Source organism: Trichomycterus rosablanca, chromosome 5 (genome assembly GCF_030014385.1).
Source record: "Trichomycterus rosablanca isolate fTriRos1 chromosome 5, fTriRos1.hap1, whole genome shotgun sequence".
NCBI classification, from domain to species: Eukaryota; Metazoa; Chordata; class Actinopteri; order Siluriformes; family Trichomycteridae; genus Trichomycterus; species Trichomycterus rosablanca.
Window position 1 is genome coordinate 10,289,774 of NC_085992.1, and position 27,495 is coordinate 10,317,268.

General features: G+C 39.8%; 2 protein-coding genes across 11 annotated transcripts; both read right to left on the bottom strand.

The window, feature by feature from the left end:
• Nucleotides 1-558: 558 nt before the first annotated feature.
• Nucleotides 559-4,783, bottom strand: mrpl2 (mitochondrial ribosomal protein L2). The gene is made up of 7 exons (XM_062994861.1): nt 4,695-4,783; nt 3,951-4,052; nt 3,095-3,269; nt 2,449-2,590; nt 2,131-2,357; nt 1,721-1,794; nt 559-869 (listed from the first exon to the last, which is right to left on the bottom strand). Exons 2-7 carry the CDS (start codon nt 4,023-4,025, stop codon nt 660-662), a joined length of 903 nt encoding a protein of 300 aa, XP_062850931.1. The 5' UTR covers nt 4,026-4,052; nt 4,695-4,783; the 3' UTR covers nt 559-659.
• Nucleotides 4,784-11,158: 6,375 nt separating this feature from the next.
• slc8a3 (solute carrier family 8 member 3) lies at nt 11,159-26,897 on the bottom strand. 10 transcript variants are annotated; one of them, XM_062994869.1, is made up of 8 exons: nt 25,150-26,732; nt 17,184-17,290; nt 16,765-16,768; nt 15,275-15,294; nt 13,825-13,949; nt 13,172-13,271; nt 12,802-13,074; nt 11,159-11,755 (listed from the first exon to the last, which is right to left on the bottom strand). In XM_062994869.1, the coding sequence occupies exons 1-8, from the start codon at nt 26,715-26,717 to the stop codon at nt 11,379-11,381; spliced, it is 2,574 nt and encodes an 857-aa protein (XP_062850939.1). In that variant the 5' UTR covers nt 26,718-26,732; the 3' UTR covers nt 11,159-11,378. The 10 variants fall into 10 exon arrangements, with proteins under 10 accessions (XP_062850939.1, XP_062850938.1, XP_062850933.1 ...); XM_062994868.1 differs by lacking the exons at nt 15,275-15,294; nt 16,765-16,768 and adding exons at nt 14,295-14,312; nt 16,895-16,903; XM_062994863.1 differs by lacking the exons at nt 15,275-15,294; nt 16,765-16,768 and adding an exon at nt 14,295-14,312 and having other exon boundaries at nt 25,150-26,897.
• Nucleotides 26,898-27,495: the final 598 nt, after the last annotated feature.

Sequence of the window (27,495 nt, forward strand, 5' to 3'; positions counted from 1 at the left end):
TTCGAACACAGCCCATGTCCAAACATGTCTCAGTGGGAATGAAAACTATCAGAATATGACTGAGAAGTATCATGATAGGCGTGGTGGACAGCGTGGTCCTGGAAAGGGTCTCTAATTTTGGCTATCACAGATCTTATAAGTTTATAAAGTACACTAGAAATGAAATGATCACTTAATGTTTTAGTACCTGAAACCAAGACCGTCAAAACAGCGCTGCATCAGGATGCAGTAACACAGCTTGATGAAAAGCTTTATTGTAGATGTTACAGCAAGGTGGCGCTGTAGCAGCTGTGCAGTTTAACACGCGAGTGTTTGTAACTCTGGTCATAACAAAGAAATTTGATAAAAATCTCAAATCTGATTTGTGGGTAAGTGTAGCACCCTGGTGAATAATACTGTTTCTAAACATCACAGTAAAACTGGGTACAACAGGACACCGCTCACACTGTTAGCTGCCAGTTTATATAACATATTTAAGTCAATAATTAAGTCAAAGATTCAGATCAGGAAAAAAAAACACAATGCAAGAATTAAAAAGAAACAGTAAAGAAAAGAAACTAAAAATATTCTGTCATGTTTATTTCATATAATTTAATGTGTATGGTGTTTTTGTTTGATCACACACTCACAAACACACACACAGGTAAGAGTTCCAGGTGTTATATTTTGGAGACAGAGGGCAGGTTAACAAAGCTCTTGAGGGCAGGTAAAGGTTTGATCTTGCGGCCAGCCCATCCTCCCTTCCTCTTCCACAAGCCACTTGAGGGTCTGATCCCAAACCAGCGGTTCCTCCCTGCCTTCCCTATCACTCGTTTATTATGGTCTACATTGGAAACGCGTCCCACCGTCGCTACACACGTCTCACTCACCTACAGGGACACAGATACAAGCAAACATCAGATACAATATCAAATAAATGTTATAACGTTATAAATACCATCATGCAGATACTACAATGCTAATGTTTGATTTCAGATTTCAAATTCATCTACAACCTTCCCACCAAAATCAATCAGCTCATTAAAGTGTCAACAGGAACACTATATTATCATCTTAAAAAAATACAAAGCAGTATCTAAGGTTTTTATGACTTCACTGAACCACAGTGATAAACATTATCTCCAAATAGTAAACTTGGGACATTGCTGAATCTACCCGGGAGTGGTCTGCCTGCTAAAAAAATTCAAGATCTTAGAGGTAGCTCATCCAGGACGTCACAAAACATCCCATAAAATATGTAAAGAAGTGCAGCTATGTTGTGTTCAAGACTCCACAATTGAGAGCGACTCTGCAAGAGTAGGACGGGATTCATGGAGGTAGTATTTCACAGTAAGAACACTATAGAAAGAATGAAACATGGTGGTGATAGTGTGAGTGTGGTCATGCTGCACCACCACACTGAAACATTATTTATTAAAGTGGTGTAAGAAACACCCACCGGAACGTCTGAGTGACACAAACAAAATTATGTTTTAACCCACAATGTTTTGCTGAAGCTATTCAGTAACATCATTATTAAGTTTAGTACTTCTGATTTATCATAACCACAAGATCTTTATTTATTGGAGATTTATAGACAATTTTGGAGGTTCATCCTGACGTGATCACTGAGAGAAGCATGAAGCTCTTTTGGAGGTAAATAGGTGCTCTTAACCTTTACCATCTCCTTAATATTTAGATCATGCTAAAGAGGTTTGTTGTTTTGGCTGCTGGTTCTTACCTGAATTTGTTGTTTTGAAGGGAGCTGAATGATGGCAGTTCCATTAACCTTTCTCAGAAGAACCCCACACGTACCTGAACACAGAGTAACATCCAATTAACACCTTCAGCATGAGTTAACACACACACACACAAATAAGGTGAATATGGTAAGGCACAGTTTTTCAAACTCTGGGTCGTGACCCTTAGGTGACCTGAAAAAAAATGGGTCGTAAGGAAAAAAACTATAATTATTAAATAAACTTCTACGCGAGGCCCCCTTGTGTGTGGTTTTATGGAGAGAGATGCATTGTGTCGCCTGGGTCGCCTAAAAAAATCATGGACAATATGTGGGTCACTTGATAAAAGTTTGAAAAACCCTGTGGTAAGGTGTGTGTGTGTGTGTGTGTGTGTGTGTGTGTGTGCGTGTACCTGCAGCTCGAATGTACTGTGCTCCTTTCCCCGGCTGCAGCTCCAGGTTGTTGATCAGAGTTCCTACAGGAAGTGCACCTAGTGGGTGGGCATCACCCTCGTTAGCCAACACTGCCATCCGTCCAATGACAGATGAGCTCTTAATCAAATCTCCAACCTGCATGTTCTCTGTAGCAATTAACCAGCGTTTACGGTTTCCCCCGGCAACCAGAGCAATGTCAGCTGACCTGCAGAAACATTGATAAATTACACTCTCATTATTTTTATTATTATTAGTATTATTCTTACTGTATGACTGTGATGAATGTGAAAATGTACCTGCAGGGATCGTAGCGTACTTCTACGACTCTCTCCTCGATCTGAGTCCCTACTTTGCCGAGTTCGAAATGCAGCCTCTGAAAGTCGATCATCCTGTACCTCTGTTTGTGCCCCCCTCCAATACCCCGCCTCCGAATCCTCCCTGCAGCACAAAGAGAAAACAGTGAATATAAGAAACAATATGGGGATTTTGCTTCAGTTATACAAACAGAGTATGAGTTAAAGTATGTGGACACATGACCATAAGCTCGTCAAGCAGCCTATTCCAAAATCATGAGCATTAATATAGTCGCTCCCACATTAGTGCTGCTAATGACAGGACACATACATACCACATACTCACTATATTTTGATTCACGCCACCAAACAAACATAAAATTGCCAATTTCATCAGTTATCCTGTAATAAACTCTAACATTCCATCATAAATTGACCATGTAGAGCCTTCAGCTTCTGTAGAAACCAGTCTTGATTTCTAGAGTCTTTATGTTTGTACTCCATATCATGATGCTCCCTCCACCAAACTTCACTCTTTACTGCGACTTTGCTTTCTCCAACTGATTTCCCCAGATTCAGTTTTTGATGTCAATGTGTAAATGTCTGAGGTGTTTACAGTAGAAGAGAGTCTGAGGTGATAAAGGTTTACCTGTGTGGTCTCTGCCGCCTGTCTTTTTCACCCCAATGGGGCGGATGGTGTATTTCTCTCTTTGTTTCCACAGTGTGCTGTTCTGGGTTACAGGCGGTGTGGTGATGAAGAAGCGGGCAGTTCCCAGTCTCAGCAAGGTACCAACCAATCCTCCCACAGGAGAAGGGGGGCACATCTGTGGAACAGAATCAGATATATGTAAAAAAAAATGTGCATATATAAATGTTCATAGCAGTGGTAGTAAACAGTAAGCTGGGGAGAACAAGCAACTACGGGGAACTAAAATAAACTAAATTGAAGTTTATTTGAGTTTTACACTTCAAAATACACATTAATATGTGTAAAGATGTCTGTGTGCTAAATTACATCATAGGAATATCAGAAAGGGCTAAAAATGTATCAATAATGTTTTTTGGATTCAGTCATCTGTGACAAACCGTGAGTAAAGAATATAGGAACTCCTGACATTGACTTTCTTTCTTTCAGAGTCTTTTATGCATGAGTTTCAACTCTGATGTTCACTAACAACAAAGTAAAGATTAGTGGAGTTCTCTCAGTAACAACCAATGCCCCCCATGGTGATACTAACACAGATTCATAACACAATAAAGATCAAGTGACAATCAAAAATGGTTAGAAGAGGCACCTTTGTAAATTTTCTAGATCTAGACTAAGAAGCTCTAAAGCTCATCATCATGCCTGAGATGTTTCCGGTACATTAGGTGCATGAGGAAAGTCAGCTCAGTTACTGCAAGGTTGCTTGGTGGGGCAGGCACAGCTGTAAACACTCGTATAAAACTGAAGACAGGGTGATTTGGTTTGGGATGGTGTGTGTGTGTGTGTGTGAAGTACTAACTGGAGCTGTAAGAGTTCTGGAGGACAGAGTGAATGTTCTCAGAGCTCGGCAAAGAGAAGATACTGATAACGCCATCTTATCCACATCCACCTAATCCACCTGCTGAATCAATGAAAGAGAAGCAAACACAAGCAGAATGAGTCCACCAAATGGTTTAAATCTCACAACTAAACAGAAAAAATATGAACTTCATTTTTTAACACTACACAGTGGCCAATTTATTAGGTACACCTGTTCATTCGCGTTATTAATTAGTAAGTCATGTTTCAGCAATAAGTATGTATACAATTCTACAGACTAGGATCAGATTCTTCAGTTTATTCATACATCATGCATTAAAAAAATAAATGAGATTAATTTTATTATTTCTGTTATTGATAAAAAAGAAAGTACAATGCACATATTGTGCAGAACTGTAAGCTCACAGCATTCCGTACACTAAAATGTACTACTGCGTTTTATATTTGTAAAAATCAGATCGATAAAACAAACACATTTTCCTGCAGGTCCTGCTGCCTCTATTTAATTCTTTACTACACGATCTAACTCTGATGACCTTAAAATTATATAAAATTTCACACGTCACTGTGATCACTGTAATCCGCACAGTCGCATTTCATCAAGCTTCTGTTAGCTTAGCTTCATCTCTAGACAAACTGAAACACTTTAGTAACTTATATATCTAGCTCCATACTTGAAACATTATTGCCTACAGTAAGTTTGTCATTTATTTAAAATAAATACCTAATAAGTCCTCATTGTAAATATGAGGACATAGAGATGCTACACTCCGCCCTTCAGGTACAGCCCGCACGAGCAGTCGCAGCTCAATGACGCCACTGCAGAGCGTCTCTGTGTTGAATGAGTTAGTGCTGCTCTCTAGCGGTTACACTAAGAACTGCAGCTTCAATATATGAACTGCGGTTTTATTTTATAAGATAAAGTTGTTTAAATTGTTTGTGGGTTTTTTCGAAACGTTTTATCTAAGAAATAAGACAGGTGTTTAAACACATCCAAATTTATTATAAATACAAAAACACATTGAAAAAAAGCTTTTATCCCAGCTTTTCAATGGGCGCAAGGCACACAGTAACAGCCTGGAAGGGGCACCAATCCATCGCAAGGCAGACACACATACGCAAACTCGTTCACCTATAGGGCAATCCAGTGTCTCCAATTAACCTGACTGCATGTTTCTGGACTGTGGGAGGAAACCAGTGGCGGCTGCTGGTCTTTCAAAGAGGGGAAGCTCATTGTCGGCTTACATCATAAAATTTGTCCATTTATTTATATATAAATTCTGCCCTCCGTTCCTTTTCAAGAAAATGGCCTGAAATGGGTTGCAGTTTGTCTTTCGACTTCACTCGCAAAATCCGCGATGGGACTGAAGCTCCCAGTGATTAAGTGACGTGTTGATCTCAAAATAGCTGTCAATCAAAACGGGATTCAGACTTTCGACTGATCCTCCAATCATCTTGCAGAAGCTCAGCGTCCAGACCCGCCCACAGCTCCATTCACCCCCAGAGACGCTCAGCGTCCGGGGGCGGGACAAAATCGTGGCATTTATCCAATGACCGGCGAGTTTCGAAGCAATGAACTTTTCCATGCAGTCCCATTGAAGTGAATAGACGCTCAGCTTCTACGGGCAAATGCATTGACGCTCCGGGAATGTATGAGAAGTTAACAAAATCAAGTCAGTCGATTTGTGATAAGTAGCTGATTCTGAACGAACTCGTCTTCGAGATGAACGTGTTCTAACGCATTTGTAGTCAATGAAATGTTAACACGACTGTACATATTTGACCATTTAATTTTTGACATTTTAGGGGAAGCTAAGCTTCCCTTGCAGTCTTAGAGAAATTGCCACTGGAGGAAACCCACGCAGACAAGGGGAGAACATGCAAACTCTGCACAGAAAGGACCCGGACCGCCCCGCCTGGGGATCGAACCCAGGACCTTCTTGCTGTGAGGCGACAGTGCTACCCACCGAGCCACCCTAAGCTGGAAGCTGTCAATCAAAAATTTAATAAGTATTAAATGGTGTTGATTTTTAATCTTTGAATGCATTTTGATTTTTATTGAAAGGTAAAATTCTTTTAACTAGAATTAAATGTTTATTTCTGTTGATTTTTGTTTTGCAGCATTTTAAAAAGAAAATAATGGTTACCTTACTGCCTCACTTCTGAAAAGCATGTAAATCTAAGCTTTGGTTTATAGAGCGACTGAATGTAATCAGATTAATGAGTGAACAATGTTGTGGTTTGAGTTTCTCAGTGTCACATGAATAGATTTTCATGCAGTTATCAGATTATACCATTTGAACCCATTCTACACTATACAATCTCTGTGGGGAAACAAAACACAATAATCAAACTTTTCTTTTTTTTCAATATTTTTTTTTTTTTTCTCATTGACAAAAACAATCTGAAGAAAATTAAAACAGTGAGAAAAAGTAAATAAATGTCATGCATAAACGTCCCTGAAATTAAAATTACTGAGAGTGAAACATCAACTCAACTCAACAGATCAACAAAAACATTCATTCATTCATTTCTTCATTCATTCACCAAGGTTAACCGTTTCTCACTATTACACAAACAGATCAGACAAAAAGCAGCGAGTCTGTTCATGTGTATTTAGTTAAAAAAATATCAAAATTCATATTTTTAATTAAATTGAATAAAATTATTATTATTAGATTCTGTATCAGTCCACTAATGTCTCTCATCCAAATAAATAAATAAATAGAAATAATACATGTAGAATAAATCTCATATTTATCTTAACAGTCCAATTAAGGATGCCAAGGCTGATAAAATGCTAAATGTAACTTTCAGATTACCAGCAGATTAAATCTCTTAACATTATTCTTACCTCACACATCTTAAATACAAATATATATTTATATTATATAGAGTCTTATGCAAAAGTTTGTGCCCCCAGTCAATTTTTGTTTTATAAGTAAACACATCTTCTACAGGAAACAAACTTCTACACATTTTAATGCACAATGACTGTTTGTTTACTGCATTTAATACAATGAAAGAAAGATATAGAATACCATGTGCAAAGGTTGTCTAATCATAAGTTCAACAAAAAAGTAGGAGACAATAAAACTTGACCAGAGTGAGAAAACATTTGCATAAGACCGTTTTACATAGTCAGATTAAACAGTCTCTGCTTACTACAGCAAATTGTTTATAATTAACAATTGTCAAACATGAATCCAACATTGTTTCAGACCTGCCGAATCCTAAATCACTTCATACAGATTTGTCTATAGTGCACTTATACATACTGTGCTACACAGGGATACCTTTATAATATTAATTATAATATTTATTAAACTTAGTTAAATTAGTTTATAAATGTGTTAAAAACTTTAAAATGTCGAATCCGTTCCAAACCCCAGAATCAGCACCTAGATGAGATTCTTACTGCAATTAAATCAGATTTTCTTGATTAGAGTCTATTGGTTGATGAGATTTTCAAAATCAGGGATTAAATTTACAGATAAAAAATAGAATTAAGTCCTGTAATTAAAGTTCGAAAGCCGTGGTGGTTTAGGAGTTAGAGATCTGAATATCGATCAAAAAGTGCAGGATTCAAATCTTGGATCTGCCTCGGGAAGACCTTACATTTTGGTTCTAGAGGTTAAAGGGTGAATTACAGCAGCTGATCGTGACCAGCAAGAGGAACATTGTGCTTATTTCTCTGTTTTGTGAAGAACTTACTTTTAAAAATAATCAAAATGTTTTGATTTATTTATAATAAAATAAAATATTAATTAGTGAATCTAAATCACAGACAGACTCACGCAAACTGAACTGATTAGCACTGACTGTTTTAACACCTTAAACTTGAAAACATGGAAATGAAACATGTTATTTGGCATTATGGTCAAGTGACAGACGCACTTTTGCACGATGTTGCTTTTAGCACAAGTAAAAGGCCAGAATTGGGTAAATTGGGACTTTATTTTATTTAACCTGGAGTTTACAAACTTTTGCATAAGACTGAATTAGACTTGTGCATTATCAGACACTGGAGTTTAGTAGCCAACAGAACAGAAACAACAGGATTTAATGCAATCGGACTCTGTTTTACACCATTATAATAAATACCTTGAATAAAAAGCATGGTTACTTTAACACGCTCAGCACACGCAAGGCCATAAAGATGCAAACTCACCATTCTCTTCAATCACTCACTCACTCACTCACTCACATTTACAGAGTCATATAAACACAACACAATGTGCATTGTCCAAACCAGCTGTCATGTAAACAACAAAAGATAAAGATATATATTTGTATAGATTTATATTCAGTATATATATTTATATATATATATATATGTATATAATCTGAACACCCCGCGCCCCAGATTATCTAAATCTGAAATAGTAAACCATGTACAGTGCGCAGAAAAACTTCAAAGATCAAAGGGAAGAAATCAGACACATAAAGTGAACAACTGTATAAAAATATACACCCTCATGTTCTCTTCTGCACAGGGGTGTTTTGCACACACAAACACACGTTGAGTTTGTCGCCCACTGGCGGTCTCTGATAGAAACGCATGAGGAGTATTTCAGCCACTAGGTGGTGCTGGTTGATTTCGGTGCTGCTGTTCCCGTGCTGTGTAATTTCCTAATGCATAATAAAGTCTCAGACAAAGACAGTGTCGGAGGTAAGAGGTGATGGCTGTTTGCTATCAGTGCCATGTCAGATTGATGTGGGATTTACTTTAACATTATTTATTTGCTGGTAACAACACGTGAGGAAATTATGTTCTTCCAATCAGTCATTCATTTACACCCAGCTTTCACTCTCTCTTCTCTATATCGACTGGCTCAGTTTCACAGATTTAAGTAATAGAGGATTTTATATAATTCATTCATTCATTGAGTGTTTATCCTGTCTTTATCCTGTTCAAAGTCACGGTGGGACTGATTCTTGGGGCGAAAGGCAGAAGACACCCCGGATAGGTCACCAGTCCATCAGAGGGCATGCATACGCATGTACACACACTCACACTTAGGGTAATTTTACTAGCTCCAGTCAGCCTGACTGTATGTTTTTGGACTTGTGGGAGGAAACCCAAACAGACACTGGACCCTGGCTCACTATCGATGCTCCAATTTATTTAAAAGATGTTTGGTGGGGTTAAGGTCAAGGCTCTCTGCAGGTCACTAGAGTTTCTCCCCTTTTTAAACCATGTCTACATTGACTTAGCTTTGTGCATAGGGACACATATATGCCCGAAAAGAAAATGGGCTTCCCTAAACTGCTGTTGAAAGCATATAATTTATTTTTTGATTGATTTTATACACCTGTTAGCAACGGGTGTGGTGCAAACACTTGAATAATAAATTAACAACTGAATAATTAAAAAGGGTGGCCGTGTGTGTGTGTGTGTGTGTGTGTGTAAAATGCAAAACGTTTACAGAAACATGACATTTTATATGAAGTTTAAATCCATACAGATACTGATAATTGATTTTCATGTTTGTTGTTTGATTTTCCATCTCCCGTCATCCTGTATTGTGGTCCATGTGTGTGCGGGTGTGTGTGTGTGTGTGTTTGAGTGTGGCTTGTGTGTGTTTTGGCAAATGAGACAAACACAAAAACAAAGGGTTCCAAACATGAGTTCCTGTGATCATCAGTCTGGAGCAGATATGTATATCTCCATATGTCTCTGATCCTGTATGTGAATCCAAAATATCTTACTCTGTTTTTATTTTATTTAAATAGTTGTTTTTTAATGTTTCTTTTTTTCGCAAAATACTTCATTAGAAAAGTGAGTGGTTTGCTTAGCAGGTGGTGAGAAAAATAGAGACTCTGGATAAGCTCAAATTCTATGCTCAGACCCAAGAAGTTTTATATCCTCAACAATAGTGATGTCCTTTTGATCCATTCATCATTTTCTTCAATCTTTCATTTCTTCCTCGTCTCTCCATCCTTCTCTTTCTCTCTCTTTATTAAAACCTGACCAATATATCACATGGTTCATAAATCTGGCCAATGTTAACATTTCTAAATTTCAGATCTTTTGAAGTTACACTAATAGAGCAATTATGACATCTTGATAATCTGCTGACCAAACACTATATGATCCAAGAGGGCACCTATTTAAATGGTGTCTAAATATAAATTTGTAATCCTTTGATGATGGGCTGGAAAAAAGTTATTTTGTAAAGCCTGAAAACACAGACTGTTTGGACCAACAGGTTGGACCAGCCTAAGTTTTAATAAAGCTGGACATCTCTCTTCAAACAGAAGCTATAAACGGCACTAAAAGACTTAGTTAGAAACATTTTGGGACTATTTTCAGAAATTGAACTTTCTGACATCCCTCTGCCATGCAGTAAAGCCCCGTTTCATTAACGATACAAGGACTGGATGCAGAAGGTCCAAATTTGAAATATCACAGCAATGACTAAAGTTTATATTAGATTGAATGTTCTATCAACATAGGTTTAACTTAGCTGTGGAACGCGCAATGGTGTTTGAAAATTCCACAGAGGTATGCTGAGAGAGAGTGCGAGCACTGTTGGGGTATGTGGGGACAAAGCTGGGATGGGACTGAGGTACATAATGTAGAGACAGTACTGTGGTACAAAAATGGGGTTAATTACACAGGGATGAGGTGTGGTTGGAGATGATGGGAGCATATTGGGGGAAATTTTTTAAAACACAGGGATGGCGTATGTAAGAGTAGTCTGTGAACACAGGGGTACTGAAGGACAGTATTAAAACAGTATTATAACACTTACAACATAGGGTTGTACTACAAAGGAATGAGACAGGGAAAGAGTTACCAAGTACAAGACTGAGGTATGAAGGCTTAGGTTAGGAATGAGGATGGTGTTACGGTTAAATGGGTCAGGGTCGGGACAAGGTTGGGGTACAGTGGACGGTGTGGGTCTTTTATAACTGCACATTGTAACTTGCTTCACAACATTACTGCATGCTGGGTAACTTACACAAGGTTAGTAAACTAATGATCTGCCTTCTGTACTGATAAACCTGCTAAGCACCAAACGGGTAGATAGTTGTGTTGTGCAGTAAGGTGTTTTAAATTGGAGGCCTGTTGGTAGAGCAGAATTCTTCTATCAATTTTAGTGTTTAAAGTTATATAGAAATTATATATTAATTATATAATATTTCTAATTGATTATTTTATTCCCTTAAAACTGTTAAAAAGTGAGAAATTGGACATAAGATCAGGCTTTGATATGAACCTTCTCTCTCTCTTTAGTGCTGCAGACTTATGTGAAAAGTAAAGCTTAGACTCCATGTTTACATTTTGGTTTCCTTGTTGAGAAGGAGAGAGAAAGAGTGAAAGAAAAGAGAAGACGAGTGGACAGCGTTGATCTTCTGATTCCTGGTTCTTTTCTTAATGTTTCTACTGGCCCTGGCGTCTCTAGAAGCCCTGGATGTGGCAGTAGGCTTCCAGCGAGGACAGCAGAATATAGAGGAACCACAGCATGAAGAAGAACAGCGTGGTGAAGATGCGATGGCGTCTGGGCCCGCCCAGCTCCCCACCAATGTGTCCGCGGCGACGGTACATCAGGGCTAGCACAGCAAAGACTGAGAAGATGCTGAAGAGCGTTAAGGAGAAGGCCAGCGATCCGGCGTGAACCTCAAACTCCCTGCCCTGGGAGCGCCAGTACATAGCCGCCACAGACCAAGCCACGCCTAGTCCAACAAACACGTTGACTGCGTTACTGCCCGTCACATTTCCAATGGAGGCATCTGCGTACACGTCCTGCACCGCCGCCACCTTACTTGCAAATGTATCTAAAATACAAAGATAAAGAGAGAAACCACAGAAATGTGATAACTAGCTAAGATGTTAGCTTCAGTCACTAGCCTGGTTTTGCTTGACGTTTGTATTTCCCAGTTGCCTAGAAACAGTAAGGAATAACAACAAATGTATATATATTTTTTTATTTTTTTATTTTTATTTTTTTTTTCCCCCCGAATTTTCTCCCCAAGTTTTCTCCCAATTTTTAGCGCTTCCAATCTGTCTTCCGCTGCTAACAGGCACACCAGACCTGCATCCAAGGAGAGCACGCTGCTGCCCCACGCCTTCTTTACACGTGTACAGCCCTCCTCTTCTCGTCCGTGCTCTTCTGCAAATCAGGGTCCTTACACAGCGCATGAAGACCCACCCACCCACATATAGTCCGGTCCCCCACCCTGCAGGCACTGCCAATTATGCCCGCCAGATGGCGCCCAGCCAACCGGTGGCAACACCGAGCCTCGAACCGGGAGGTTCAGAAACTCGGTGCTGGTGCGTCAGCGGAATATCCCGCTGCGCCACCTGGGCGCCCAAATGTATATTTTTAGTTTGACTGAACATTCTGTTTAGTTTTAGTTTTATTTGATTAGTTTATATTTGAGTTTACGTTTTAGTTGTCGATTTAAAGAATAAATATTAAAATGGACAAAAAATTTTCAATCATGAAGTATGTAATATTTTTTAAGCCACACTGAAATGAACACATCTGTGTTTTTATATTTGTTTTACATTTACGTGTGATTTCTTAATATAATCTGGTTTACTCATTCTCTGTTTGAATGTCTGTGTAAGAGATTTTTGAATAAATAATTTTACTTTTCTGTATGAAATGACATTCACCATGAAACAGTAAAATGATTCAAATGTAACAGTTGTTTCAACAATTTATTGCTGTTTTTTTGTTCTTTTCTGATGCAGCTGCACATATTTCACCAACAGGTGTCCAATGTGTGGTCTTGTATTTCAAAATGGAGTAGTTTTTTTTTTAAGCTGCATTGTTATTTGTATGCTGTATGTACATTAGCTCATAAGATCTTTATACCTGGTACAGAGGTGCCGAGAGCGACGAAGACAACAGCGGTGACAGAGTCCTTAAGGCCAATGGTGCAGCCGAAATGAGAGGCCAGGTCTCCGATGATGGCGGTAAGGAAGCCAATGATGATGATGGAGGTGAAGAAGCAAGCCCAGCCGTTCCAGTACTCAGTGGGAGGAACACATGCAAACAGAACCTTCCAGAAGACGGTCAGGAAGTGCATTACATAATCGAAACAGGACGGGAGACGCTCTTCACCTGCATCGTCCTCATCCTCATCACCTGCAGACAGAAAGTACAGTTAATTAATTTTAATGCTAGCTAGATCATTTAATACATAATTGTATAGAGTGTGTGAGATAGAGAGAGAGTTTGGTACCTGCACTGACAGTGATGGCCTCCATGAACTGCTCTCTCCACGAGTTAGTACCAACAACCAACGCCAAGTTCGTCTTCTTAATCAGTTTATCCACAGTACTCTAAACACACACACACACATACACACACACACACACACACACATAAATACACACAGATCACACTGTTTATTATTCAGCAGGTTTGGAACAGAACAGTTTCCATTTGAATCTGAGGAGGGAGATAAAGCTACAATTATGACAACTAACCATTTTTCAGCTTTATTCTATTCAGTGGTCGACAGACCACTAATATATGATAGTGATCACTCACCCACCCACACATGTGAGGAAACCCAGCACTGGTTTACCTGGAGGTCTGATTAATCCATCTGGGTTTGTAAACTTAGTCCTAAGTGGTTTGATGGAGGTGAAATAATAAATTTGGACTGGTTTTGATTGTATTGTGCATACTGACCTTTTGCTCAATATGAATTTACTTTTTCTACAAAGTGTTAGTTACTACAGTTTTTGTAATGAGACATGGTGTTTAATAAATAGATTAGCATCCTGAAAGTATTCATGATTATTATTAATGACTATTGATAAATGGATAAATAATTTGAACATTTGAGTGTGTGTGTGTGTGTGTGTGTGTGTGTGTGTGTCTGTGTACCTTAAACTCATATGATTCTTCGATGATGACCTCCAGTTTGGAATGCTCTCCCAAAATCGGCTTTCCCATCTCAGCTATCCTCCTCGCCTCCTCTTCATCTGAAGATAACTTCATGTCAGGTACATCTGAGAATAAGAGACAGACACCATTTATTACAACAATACAACAATTTTGGACACAGCCATCAATTATGTTTATAATAATAATGTAAGAAGTATAGTATTATTTATTTTCTCCTTTTTGCACCAAACCTGGATATACTAAATTCCCGCTTGCTCTGAAAAATAGAAATCTAGAAAACTACAGGAACACAATGCTACGATCTAAGGAAAATCTGAGAAGCTGAGCTGAGAAACTGTAGTTAATAATTGTATCAGTCTAAAGTGATACAGAGTGAGTGAGTGAGTGAGTGAGTGAGTGAGAAAATTGGTGAGTAATTAAGCGAATGAATGGGTGATGATGGTACTTACCGTCAGATAATAACAGAGCTTTAAGAGACAAATGAGATGGAAAAAAGAAAGAAAATCAGTGAAAAAACATGACGTCATACAACGTGGTAAAAAATGATGTCATACAATGTAATGATGCTATACAATGTGATGTCATACAATGTGATGATGTCATATAATGATAAAATACTTTTTTTTTTGATAAAATAATTTCATTGAATGTTTATGTATACCATTTATTTATATTTATTCATTCATTCATTCATTCAGTTTTATTAATCACTGTGACCTGTTCTTGGTGGTGGTGGGTTTTGAATTTAGCAAGAAGATTGGGCATATCATGGAAATAAAATCTGTACTCGGTGTCAGTCCATCACAGAGCATCAAACTCTCATTCATTCATCCAAATCCATATCTTAATATGTTAAGAACATACCAAACTCCTTACACAAAGTAACCACATATCAAAATTAGACCTCGGGAACCGTGAGGGACCAACCACACCTGCTGTGCCACCTCAAACATGAAAGCAAATATAAATAAATACATATATGCAGAGTAACATGGAAATTTCTAAATCTCCGGAAACAACAGATCATTCATTTACTCACTCTTTCATTCATTTATTTACTAATGTATTCACTCATTTATTCACTAATTAATTCATTTGTTTATTAATTTATTTATTCACTTACTTATTCACTCTTTAATTCACTCATTCATGCATTTACTCATTGACTTATTCACTCAATCCTTTCCTCACCAATTTGTTCACTAATTTACTCATTCATTATTTCACTCATTCACTTACTCAGGCATTAATTTATTTATTTACTAATTCATTGACTTATTCATTTACTTATTCAGTAATTTATTAATCTACTAATTTATTCATTCATTCACCAATTTATTCACTAATTTATTGAGTTATTCATTCATTCATTCATTTACTCATGAAATAACTTATTCGTTTACTTACTCACTGATTCATTCATTCATACACTCATTCATTACAGTATGTCTAAGAGTGTAGTTAGACAGCGTTGAATGGTGGGCTGTATGATGTATTTAGAGATAAAGAGGAGGAAGAGAGTTAGGGTGGAACCAAGGGTCTGATGCTGAAGGTTAAAGAAAGAAGACTGGTGTGAAATTCAGAGAAGAGGTGAGACAAGGGCTGAGTGGTGGTGAAGGGGTGCTAGACAACTGGACAACAACTGCAAAAAAGGGTGAAGGAATGAGCTAGGAAGGTACTGGGTTTGACATCTACACAGAGGAAAGAAGAAACAAAGACTCGGTGGTGGAGACAAAGAAAGTAGACAAGAGTATAAGGAGATGCGGTGTAAGGCACAGAGAGAAAAGGTGTATGGCAAGTTGTATGAGAAGTTGGACACTGAGGTGAAAATAACTTGTACCAATTGAGGAACAGAGCTAGTAAGGATATACAGCAGATTAGAATGATAAAGGAAGCAGATAGGAATGTGCTGACAAATAGATGTCTAAGAAGATGGAAAGAGTACTCTAAGAAGCTAATAAATAAATAAAATAAAAGAGAGAGAAGGTTGGTTGATGTAGAGATAGTGAACCAGTGATTGCCTCGGATTGGCAAGAAGGAAGTGAGGGCAGCTATAAAGAGAATCAAGAGTAGAAAGGCAGTTGGCCCAGATGGCATTCCAGTGGAGGCATTGAAATTAGGAGAGCTGGCAAGGGGAGTTTTTACAAAGGTTGAGGTTGAGCAATATGGTTTAATGCCAGCAAAGTGAACAACAAATGCAATGTCTGCTTTGAGAATGTTGATGGAGAAGTGTAGGGAAGGCCAGAATGAGTTGCATTGTGTGTTTGTAGATCTGGAGAAAGCTTATAATAGGGTGCTGAGAGAGTAGTTGTGGTAATGTTCGGGGAAATCTGGAGTGGCAGAGCAGTATGTGTGGATGGTGCAAGATGTGCATGAGGACAATGTGACAGCAGTTAGACGTGAGGCAGGAATGACTGACGGACTTGAAGTGGAAGTGGGACTGCATCAAGGGTCGGCTCTGAGTTTTTTCTTGTTTGCAGTGCTCATGAACATGCTGACAAGCAAGATTAACCAGACTATGATGTTCATGAATCACAACTGTGATTTGTAGCAAAAGTAAAGAGCAGGTTAGAGGAGAGCCTTGAGAGATGGAGGTATGCACTGGAAAGAAGGGGATTAAAAGTTAGCAGGAGTAAAAAAGAGTACATGTGCAGGAGAGAATAAGATGGTTTGGGCATGTGCAGATAAGGGATGACAGTTATATTGGGAGAAAGGAAGAGAATAGAGCCAAAAGGCAAGAGGAGAAGAGAAAATTTTATGGATGAAGTGAGGGAGAATATGCAGGAGAGTGCAAGGTGGGGGTAAACCACCTGCTGTGGAGACCGCTAACAGGAACAGCCAAAAGAAAAAGAAGCATTATACAATTACAAATTCATGCAAACCACCCACTCACTCTAGGGGAAAATTAGAGCAACCAACCCACCTACAGGTGTATTTCCAGGCCTTGTGAAAAACTGAAGTATCCAGAGAGGGCTGTTGACTGAACTTGGTACTAAGAGCTGTGCTGCCATACAGTGTCACACATTATGTTACCGACCACTTCACTTACCACTTAATCCTGGTCAGGGTTGCAGTGAGTCCAGCACTACTTTAGAATATTGGACACATGGCAGGAGCACATCTTCCTGTCTCTATAATTTTTTGAATCTTAGTGTGTAATTTAAACCTATTACACTGTGATGCTGCAAGACAGATGTCACCATGGCAACAGTTACCGGCCAACCACCTCCACCTCCTCTTCCATCATGTCAAATGTAGGTGTGTGTGTAAGTTTATTATGTCTGTATGTGTATTGTCTGTGTATTTTGTGTTTGTGTGTATCGTGTGTGTGTTTGTACCTTTCTGCAGGCTCATGTCCACCATGCGAGGTTCTCCAAGCTCCAGGAAGAAGTTTTTGTTCTTCTCATACTCCTCATCATCAATGATCCTCACCTGTATAGTTTTACTGAACACACACAAGAATAAAAAATAATCTCACTTTTTAAAGCTGTTCAGTATTTCACCACTTTTAGTATTTGTATCATTAGAAATGAGGTAGAAATAGGTGAAGACGTGATAATATGGGCAACACAGAGGTGCAGTGGATAGCACTGTTGCCTCACAGCATGAATGGCAAAGGGTCCTTTCTGTGCAGAGTTCACATGTGTTCCCTGTGTCTGTGATCTGGTTTCCTCCCACAAGTCCAAAGATATGAAGCCAGGCCAAGTGGAGCTACTAAAAACTGCCATGAGTGTTAGTGTGTGTGTGAATGTGTGTGTGTCTGCCCTGTAATGGACTGGTGACAGACCCTTAAAAGTACAGTGCCAGCAATTTTATCATCAGAATAAGAAACTAGCAAGTTATAGACACCCCCCCCAAGAGTCCTTCACCACAATCAGTGTGTGTGCATGTGTGTGTGTGTGTGTGAGTGTGTAGTATATATAGAGATCCTCCGCCTACTTTCTAGACTGTAGATCAGTGCTTTAATCTATGGGTCTTTACCCAGAATCCTCTCTGTCTCTCAGCAGTGTAACATTGTGAGCTGTAATTAACACACCGTCAGAATGAGTTCACCTCTAATTATCCTCTAATAAACCACAGCAAAGAGAAAAAGAGATGCCCAGATGCATCATGGGAAATCACAGACTTCATTAAAATTCCATATTACTACTTGTGCTTGAACAAAACTCTGTTACCATAATGATCACCATCAACCTTACCATCATCATCATCCACATTACCACCATCATATATGTTACCATAATCATACTCATTACCATAATGATCTACATTACCATAGTAATCCACATTACCATCATCCACGCCACCACCATCATCAATGTTACCATCATGATCGACCTCGTTACATTATCATCCATGTTACCATCATCCGTTACCATCATGATCAACCTCATTACATTATCATCCATGTTACCATCATCCGTTACCATCATGATCAACCTCATTACATTATCATCCATGTTACCATCATCCGTTACCATCATGATCAACCTCATTACATTATCATCCATGTTACCATCATCCGTTACCATCATGATCAACCTCATTACATTATCATCCATGTTACCCTCATCCGTTACCATCATGATCAACCTCATTACATTATCATCCATGTTACCATCATCCGTTACCATCATGATCAACCTCATTACATTATCATCCATGTTACCATCATCCGTTACCATCATGATCAACCTCATTACATTATCATCCATGTTACCATCATCCGTTACCATCATGATCAACCTCATTACATTATCATCCATGTTACCATCATCCGTTACCATCATGATCAACCTCATTACATTATCATCCATGTTACCATCATGTTTTACAAAGATAAAAAAAACTACTCTATTAATCTAAATTCTAATGCTGCTTTTATTTTACACTATTTATTATATGATTGAATGTAAAGTCTAATGCAGCTAGATGTATTTCATTTATTTGGAGTACAATTTAATTAAAAGTAATTTTAACGATCATTAGGAACAAAATCATGCCGGAATTCATCAGATTCTATATTTGTTTGCTAAACACATTAGCTTACAGAGTTCTTTCTCCACTCTCAGAAGTTTCTCTCTGATCTTAGAAACTGTTCACACCCTCCTCTTTTCCTCAGTCGGTAGTTCAGGAGTGAGGCGTTACTCTGTGTTACTCTGTCACTTCAGCAAATTTACACCATCACTAATGTGACAGACAATAAAATTAGACTGGGTTAGCACTGGTGCGGCTCATGTTTTAGACACCAGAGAGAGGCATAAACATTTTCTGATTTTTTTATTCTGAGAGTGTAAAGATTCAGCTGGGTGACTCGAGATTGATCCTATTTCATAAACCATGTTAATTGTATTAGTAATATTGACAGGTGGATTGATGGGCTGACGGAGATGGAGGTCTATGCTGAAGGACAATGTTACGGGAATTGACTACAACTCAACAATAATAAGGATAGGAGATGGGGCGCAGATCCATCCCCCTCTGTACCCTTCATTATTATTAAAGAATCTTAAATCATGAATCTTTAAACACAGACATCTAGAACAGATGTCAGTACTGATGCTGTGCACTAATGATTACAGACTGCTGTGCAAGAAAGACGATGTCAGTTACGTCCTGTTCTCCAATCAACATGTACAGTGTATCACAAAAGTGAGTACACCCCTCACATTTCTGCAGATATTTAAGTATATCTTTTCATGGGACAACACTGACAAAATGACACTTTGACACAATGAAAAGTAGTCTGTGTGCAGCTTATATAACAGTGTAAATTTATTCTTCCCTCAAAATAACTCAATATACAGCCATTAATGTCTAAACCACCGGCAACAAAAGTGAGTACACCCCTTAGTAAAAGTTCCTGAAGTGTCAATATTTTGTGTGGCCACCATTATTTCCCAGAACTGCCTTAACTCTCCTGGGCATGGAGTTTACCAGAGCTTCACAGGTTGCCACTGGAATGCTTTTCCACTCCTCCATGACGACATCACGGAGCTGGCGGATATTCGAGACTTTGCGCTCCTCCACCTTCCGCTTGAGGATGCCCCAAAGATGTTCTATTGGGTTTAGGTCTGGAGACATGCTTGGCCAGTCCATCACCTTTACCCTCAGCCTCTTCAATAAAGCAGTGGTCGTCTTAGAGGTGTGTTTGGAGTCATTATCATGCTGGAACACTGCCCTGCGACCCAGTTTCCGGAGGGAGGGGATCATGCTCTGCTTCAGTATTTCACAGTACATATTGGAGTTCATGTGTCCCTCAATGAAATGTAACTCCCCAACACCTGCTGCACTCATGCAGCCCCAGACCATGGCATTCCCACCACCATGCTTGACTGTAGGCATGACACACTTATCTTTGTACTCCTCACCTGATTGCCGCCACACATGCTTGAGACCATCTGAACCAAACAAATTAATATTGGTCTCATCAGACCATAGGACATGGTTCCAGTAATCCATGTCCTTTGTTGACATGTCTTCAGCAAACTGTTTGCGGGCTTTCTTGTGTAGAGACTTCAGAAGAGGCTTCCTTCTGGGGTGACAGCCATGCAGACCAATTTGATGTAGTGTGCGGCGTATGGTCTGAGCACTGACAGGCTGACCCCCCACCTTTTCAATCTCTGCAGCAATGCTGACAGCACTCCTGCGCCTATCTTTCAAAGACAGCAGTTGGATGTGACGCTGAGCACGTGCACTCAGCTTCTTTGGACGACCAACGCGAGGTCTGTTCTGAGTGGACACTGCTCTTTTAAAACGCTGGATGATCTTGGCCACTGTGCTGCAGCTCAGTTTCAGGGTGTTGGCAATCTTCTTGTAGCCTTGGCCATCTTCATGTAGCGCAACAATTCATCTTTTAAGATCCTCAGAGAGTTCTTTGCCATGAGGTGCCATGTTGGAACTTTCAGTGACCAGTATGAGAGAGTGTGAGAGCTGTACTACTAAATTGAACACACCTGCTCCCTATGCACACCTGAGACCTAGTAACACTAACAAATCACATGACATTTTGGAGGGAAAATGACAAGCAGTGCTCAATTTGGACATTTAGGGGTGTAGTCTCTTAGGGGTGTACTCACTTTTGTTGCCGGTGGTTTAGACATTAATGGCTGTATATTGAGTTATTTTGAGGGAAGAATAAATTTACACTGTTATATAAGCTGCACACAGACTACTTTTCATTGTGTCAAAGTGTCATTTTGTCAGTGTTGTCCCATGAAAAGATATACTTAAATATCTGCAGAAATGTGAGGGGTGTACTCACTTTTGTGATACACTGTATATGATGGATGTATATGCAGTCAGACATTATCTGAATGGCATTGTTCGATGTATAACTGTATTGTAGATGATTAAAGCATAATGTGATAATACACAGTTCAATATTTTTAATAAAACTATTCACTAAAGCTAGAAGGGTTGTAATCATTGGTTAGCATTGGTGCTGTTATCAGTTATCATTATATGGTAAGTAATATGGTGGTTATTAAAAACAATCTTAGATTTTAAATATTTGGTAATAAAATATTAATAAAGCTTTAATGTTTGCCATAAAAAGAGTGAACATGAACAAAAACTAGTTGGAGGTTAATAAATATTTTTTGCAATGCAGCGTTGGTGTTATGTTTTGTCGAGAACGTTAAGGTCAGAAATAATGTAAAACGTGTGCGCCGATGTATTCAGATAGAAACTATATCATGCCCCTGTCCCACATTTTTACAACTCCTCCCCTGCCAGTCGCCCAACTGATATCCAGATATTTAGCATGCTAGATATCTCTCTTCAGTCAGCGACCCCTTGGCAAGCCGCTCGGATCGAGTCGTTGAGCAGTTCACACATAGCGATCGAGACCAGAGTTTTGATCACCGAGCGAACGCTGATTTACCTCAGAGCCAGCAAATCTAGCGGCGACCAGCCGGCGAGCGAAAATCAGGGCAAAAATCGTGTAGTGTGAACTAGGCACAATGGTACAAAATTTCAGATTCAGCCACAGATAAAGCTGATAAACAAGATGGTGATGATGACAAAGAATATGATGAAAATGTGGATAGGGTTGAATAGTAAGAATAATGAAATATTTAATGACTCTACTCAATATTATTATACATTACTGGAATAAAAAGGTTTTTGTCTACTTTGAAGAAAAGTTCTGTCTTTAAAGATTAATGTATTATTTATTTTTGTAATATTTGTATTAATATTTGTATTGTATTAAGTATTAATAGTTATATAAGTATTATAAGACTGCATTCCTCCACAGCAAACACATGACGCTACACTGAACACAATATTACCAGCTTACAAGCCAATGTTTCATCCTTTTTCATCAAATTTATATTACTATATATATTACTATATATTATTATATTACAGATTTTTTAGCATTAAATATTCCACTGCTTTTTAGCACAATAATAATAATCATATATTTATATCTGGTGCTGCCCACATGTTTGAGGAGGCGTTTATTACTGAGTACGATTTTTGCTACTCTTGAGTTTGGAAGAAGGAACCAGATAGAAATACACAGAGCTATAAATACTGACAAACACTGAATCCTACAGGAAGGGCTTAAACACACACTACACACACGCATCTATACACACATACACCTATATATATACTGTATACACACACAACCTGTTTAAGGTGTACAGTTCCATGTAGTGCGCATGTAAGCCGCTATTTATTCAAAATGCCATGAACTAGAAGCTGCTGGTACGAGGACCACACTGTCCACAGTCCATCATGCATTACAATGCCATACGCTCAAGACCACTCTGCAAGAAACAGGCTACTACTTAGGAATGAGCACCCTACAGATAGATAAAGTTTGTTGCTATTCACATGGACAGAAAAGGAGTAGCAGGAGATTCTTTTAATTTGTGTGTGTAGTGTAAGGTGTGTGTGTGTGTGTGTGTGTCTGTGTGTATGTAGTGTGTGCATGTGGATATGTGTATGTGTGTATCTGTGTGTGTTTTCTGCATTTTGGTGCATCGTGCTGCAGCATCATGGGAATGAACTAAAACCCTGCAGCTCAGGAGATCCCCCCCCCCCCCCCCCACACACACACATACACAACATGCACACACACATCTGATTCATCAGAAAATGTTTTTTTGTTTTTTTTCACACACACACTACACACAAATATAGTCCACACCACAGTATACAAAACTACTATGTACCCCATTCAAAACACAACCATGATGTACCTCAATTAAAACACCAGAACGATGAATCCCAATCAAGACACCAGCACGATAAGATCCCAATTAAAACACCACCACGATGTACCTTAATCAAAACACCACCACAATGAACCCCAATAAATACACCACTATGATTTACACCCAGTAAAGAGCCGTGACTTCTAAACTTCTAAACCCCTGCCCTAAAACCTCAAATTTATACCTGGCCCACTGTTATTTAACCAACAACAGAAAGCAACAAAATGCTTCTTTAATGTAACTTTTTTTATTCCAGCACAAATTGAATATGCACGTATGAAGGATTTATTTGTTTAGATTTGTATTTGTTTAATTTTGATTGTCAAATTATGAGTAGACAAAATAAGATTAGAACTGAACACATTATATTATGTTATTATATGTTATGTTATTATTTTTAGAATTTCTTAGGCCCTTATGGGCCCTGATGGTTCTGCGTTGTTCATACCCTCACCCTATGAAAAAAATAAAGCAGTTAACATACAGTGTATCACAAAAGTGAGTACACCCCTCACATTTCTGCAAATATTTTATTATATCTTTTCATGGGACAACACTATAGAAATGAAACTTGGATATAACTTAGAGTAGTCAGTGTACAGCTTGTATAGCAGTGGAGATTTACTGTCTTCTGAAAATAACTCAACACACAGCCATTAATGTCTAAATAGCTGGCAACATGAGTGAGTACACCCCACAGTGAACATGTCCAAATTGTGCCCAAATGTGTCGTTGTCCCTCCCTGGTGTCATGTGTCAAGGTCCCAGGTGTAAATGGGGAGCAGGGCTGTTAAATTTGGTGTTTTGGGTACAATTCTCTCATACTGGCCACTATGGTCATACAGCGGTTTTCCAGGACAGGTTCCACTCGGAACAGGCTTCGCCAGGGTCGACCAAAGAAGTTGAGTCCACGTGTTCGGCGTCATATCCAGAGGTTGGCTTTAAAAAATAGACACATGAGTGCTGCCAGCATTGCTGCAGAGGTTGAAGACGTGAGAGGTCAGCCTGTCAGTGCTCAGACCATACGCCGCACACTGCATCAACTCGGTCTGCATGGTCGTCATCCCAGAAGGAAGCTGACGCACAAGAAAGCCCGCAAACAGTTTGCTGAAGACAAGCAGTCCAAGAACATGTATTACTGGAATGCCCTGTGGTCTGACGAGACCAAGATAAACTTGTTTGGCTCAGATGGTGTCCAGCATGTGTGGCGGCGCCCTGGTGAGAAGTACCAAGACAACTGTATCTTGCCTACAGTCAAGCATGGTGGTGGTAGCATCATGGTCTTGGGCTGCATGAGTGTTGCTGGCACTGGGGAACTGCAGTTCATTGAGGGAAACATGAATTCCAACATGTACTGTGACATTCTGAAACAGAGCATGATCCCCTCCCTTCGAAAACTGGGCCTCATGGCAGTTTTCCAACAGGATAACGACCCCAAACACAACCTCCAAGATGACAACTGCCTTGCTGAGGAAGCTGAAGGTAAAGGTGATGGACTAAACCCAATTGAGCACCTGTGGCGCATCCTCAAGTGGAAGGTGGAGGAGTTCAAGGTGTCTAACATCCACCAGCTCCGTGATGTCATCATGGAGGAGTGGAAGAGGATTCCAGTAGCAACCTGTGCAGCTCTGGTGAATTCCATGCCCAGGAGGGTTAAGGCAGTGCTGGATAATAATGGTGGTCACACAAAATATTGACACTTTGGGCACAATTTGGACATGTTCACTGTGGGGTGTACTCACTTATGTTGCCAGCCATTTAGACATTAATGGCTGTGTGTTGAGTTATTTTCAGAAGACAGTAAATCTACACTGCTATACAAGTTGTACACTGACTACTCTAAGTTATATCCAAGTTTAATTTCTATAGTGTTGTCCCATGAAAAGATATAATAAAATATTAGCAGAAATGTGAGGGGTGTACTCACTTTTGTGATACACTGTATATCAAAACCATAAAAGATTTCCACTATACCCAGTCTATTTGCTTCTTGTCACAATGGTTTAAAAAAACAAACATCTTCAACATAAATAAGTTGTCATACATTAACATAGTTTACTAGCATTAGCTCTTACCAGGTCTCGTCATTTTTAAATTCCAGCTCGCCATATGTATCCTCAAAGTCCTCCCCTCCTCCTTTGGCAAGTCCCTCCATGGTTCGATAAGGGACAATAACGGTTCCTCTTGCACCAGACGTCCTCATGACCTTAACCTCCATGATTCCAATGCTTTCGCTAACGTGCGCCATTCCACTCTCAAAAGTAAAGATCCCCGCATGGTCATCGTCCAAGATGGTCACAGTGGCAACAGCAGGAAACCCAAGAGTCACTTTCGGGTAGGGAGCCATCTCGTCATCAATCTCTGTGTCGAGTGTCCGGACGTTGCTGAGCCGCACATAAAAGTGCTCATCCTCCTCAAAAATGTCATCGTCAATAATTCCAATAGCAATTTCTTTGATGACCTCACCAGGTTTGAAGACCGCTGTACCTTCTGTGAACTCATAATCAGCACCAGCATTGGCTGACCCATCCTCCGTCTTGTAATCAACATAGATCGTCTTGGAGACATCACCACCTCTTCGTACAATGGCTAGCACGACGGCGCCACAGTTTTCCAAACACTGATACACAGCAGGTTCAAACATGATTCGAGTCACAAAATCTTCCTGCTCCTCAACCTGCACTTCCTGTATGCTAGCACTACGTTTGGCCTGATCCGCAACATGTTTTTTTAGAATGTTCCCGGCACCTGTCATCATTCGCGTAGCCTGGATTCGGTAGAACGCTCTGCTTTTCTGTTGATGCGAAAGTGCGTAATAGTTTGCCATCTCGACTAGCTGGTCCAAGTCCTTCTCAGGATGCTTCTGCTTCAGGTCTTTCAAAATGCGGATCATTTCTCGTCTTGATTCGTCCATCTCCTTGCCCTCCATCAGTCCCATCAGGTTGCTAGCAGCGCAGGCACCGTCTAGGAAGTGTGAATGTGAGTTAGCTATCTTCCCATCCATCTCAATTCCTTTTGATCGATCTCCTTCTGTCTCGATGATGACCCCACGATGCTTGTCGGTTCTGTACGTCTTGTGCGTGAACTTGTTAAACAACATACGCCGATCGACAGCCCAAGCTAAGACAACGCAGGCAGGAAAGAAAGCAAATGTCACTAGCCCTTCCCATACTTGCACCACATTTGGTGAAAATACTGCAAGAATCATGTACAACCAGACATACGCAAAAATACTGCAAGCTGCCGTCACGAAGAAAACACGCAAATGCTTCACTTTGCGGACTTCACCGTCCGGTACAGCAGACACGCACAGTCCAATGATAACAAACATATTAAAAGCGGCACTGCCCACAATCGTGGAAGGACCGAGGTCTCCGGCATAAAAGCCATGACCACAGATCTCAATTACTGAGAGCAGGATCTCAGGTGTTGAGGATCCCAGTGCCATCAGAGTCAAGTTGGATACAGTCTCATTCCAAATGCGCACTGTCGTTGTCATGGTCTCACCATTTGCCCTCTTCACCACAATTTCCCGCTCCTGCGATGTAATCACCTCAATGGCCGCCATAAAGCGGTCTGCAATGATGGACACTCCCAGAAACATGTAGATCAGTGCCACAAAGTACACAATCACTCTTGCCATCTTGTCCCCTGTCGACGGGTTCTCGGGGTACCAGATCGGCAGCAGGATTCCCGGATGGCACCTCGACGCCCCCTCGGTGCACGTGTCGTTGGTAAGCCCGGCATCGGTGCAGGCAAAGGTTGTCGCCACTGTGACCAGGCCCAACCAGAGGCAGGCGCCGGTCGTTGTTGAGCGCTCCATGCACCTGTGTGTCCTCTAAAGAAGTCCCTCTGAGATCCAGGCTATCTTTGGTTCCAGCCTCTCCACCTGAGGAAGAGACAGAAAGAAAGGATAAAATCAGAACAAGTTCATACAAAACTACTTATATCTGAACCAATATCATAAAAATCCTATACAAATACAAGTATTTTGGTCAGGGTCCCGGTGGGTCCGGCAACATCCAGAAACACCAGCTCAAGGCAGGACTTCACCAATGACAGCACACCATTTAAAAGGCATCTATTAAAAGGCATTATACACCACCTCATTTACACCTTGGTGTAATTTAGAGTAGCCAATACACCTCCTGCATGAATTAAGGGTGGAAGAAAACTGGTCTACCCAATGAACATACCAAACTCCTTACAAAGTGTACAGTGACCTGAGATGAGGATCAAACTTAGGTCCTGAAGACCTTCGAGTCCAGTGTTTGATTCTTGCCTATTCTCTGTTAGAAGGTTTTCCCCATTTAGCTCTTCATTTAAGTTTTACTCATGTACATGAATGAATGAGTAGAGTTTGACCCTCTCAGAGCCTGATTGTGTTTGTTGGGTTTAAACCAGCATGTTAGAGAGTGCAG

Excerpts from the sequence above, each read along its gene's own strand:
- mrpl2 (XM_062994861.1), bottom strand. The coding sequence starts at position 4,025 with ATGGCGTTATCAGTATCTTCTCTTTGCCGAGCTCTGAGAACATTCACT. Across the intron at positions 3,270-3,950 it reads CCAGAACTCTTACAGCTCCA|ATGTGCCCCCCTTCTCCTGT; the intron begins GTTAGTACTTCA and ends TCTGTTCCACAG. Across the intron at positions 2,358-2,448 it reads GTACGCTACGATCCCTGCAG|GTCAGCTGACATTGCTCTGG; the intron begins GTACATTTTCAC and ends ATGTTTCTGCAG.
- slc8a3 (XM_062994863.1), bottom strand. The coding sequence starts at position 26,897 with ATGGAGCGCTCAACAACGACCGGCGCCTGCCTCTGGTTGGGCCTGGTC. Across the intron at positions 17,291-25,149 it reads TTTAAAAATGACGAGACCTG|TAAAACTATACAGGTGAGGA; the intron begins GTAAGAGCTAAT and ends GTGTGTGTTCAG. Across the intron at positions 13,272-13,824 it reads AAGAATCATATGAGTTTAAG|AGTACTGTGGATAAACTGAT; the intron begins GTACACAGACAC and ends GTGTGTGTTTAG.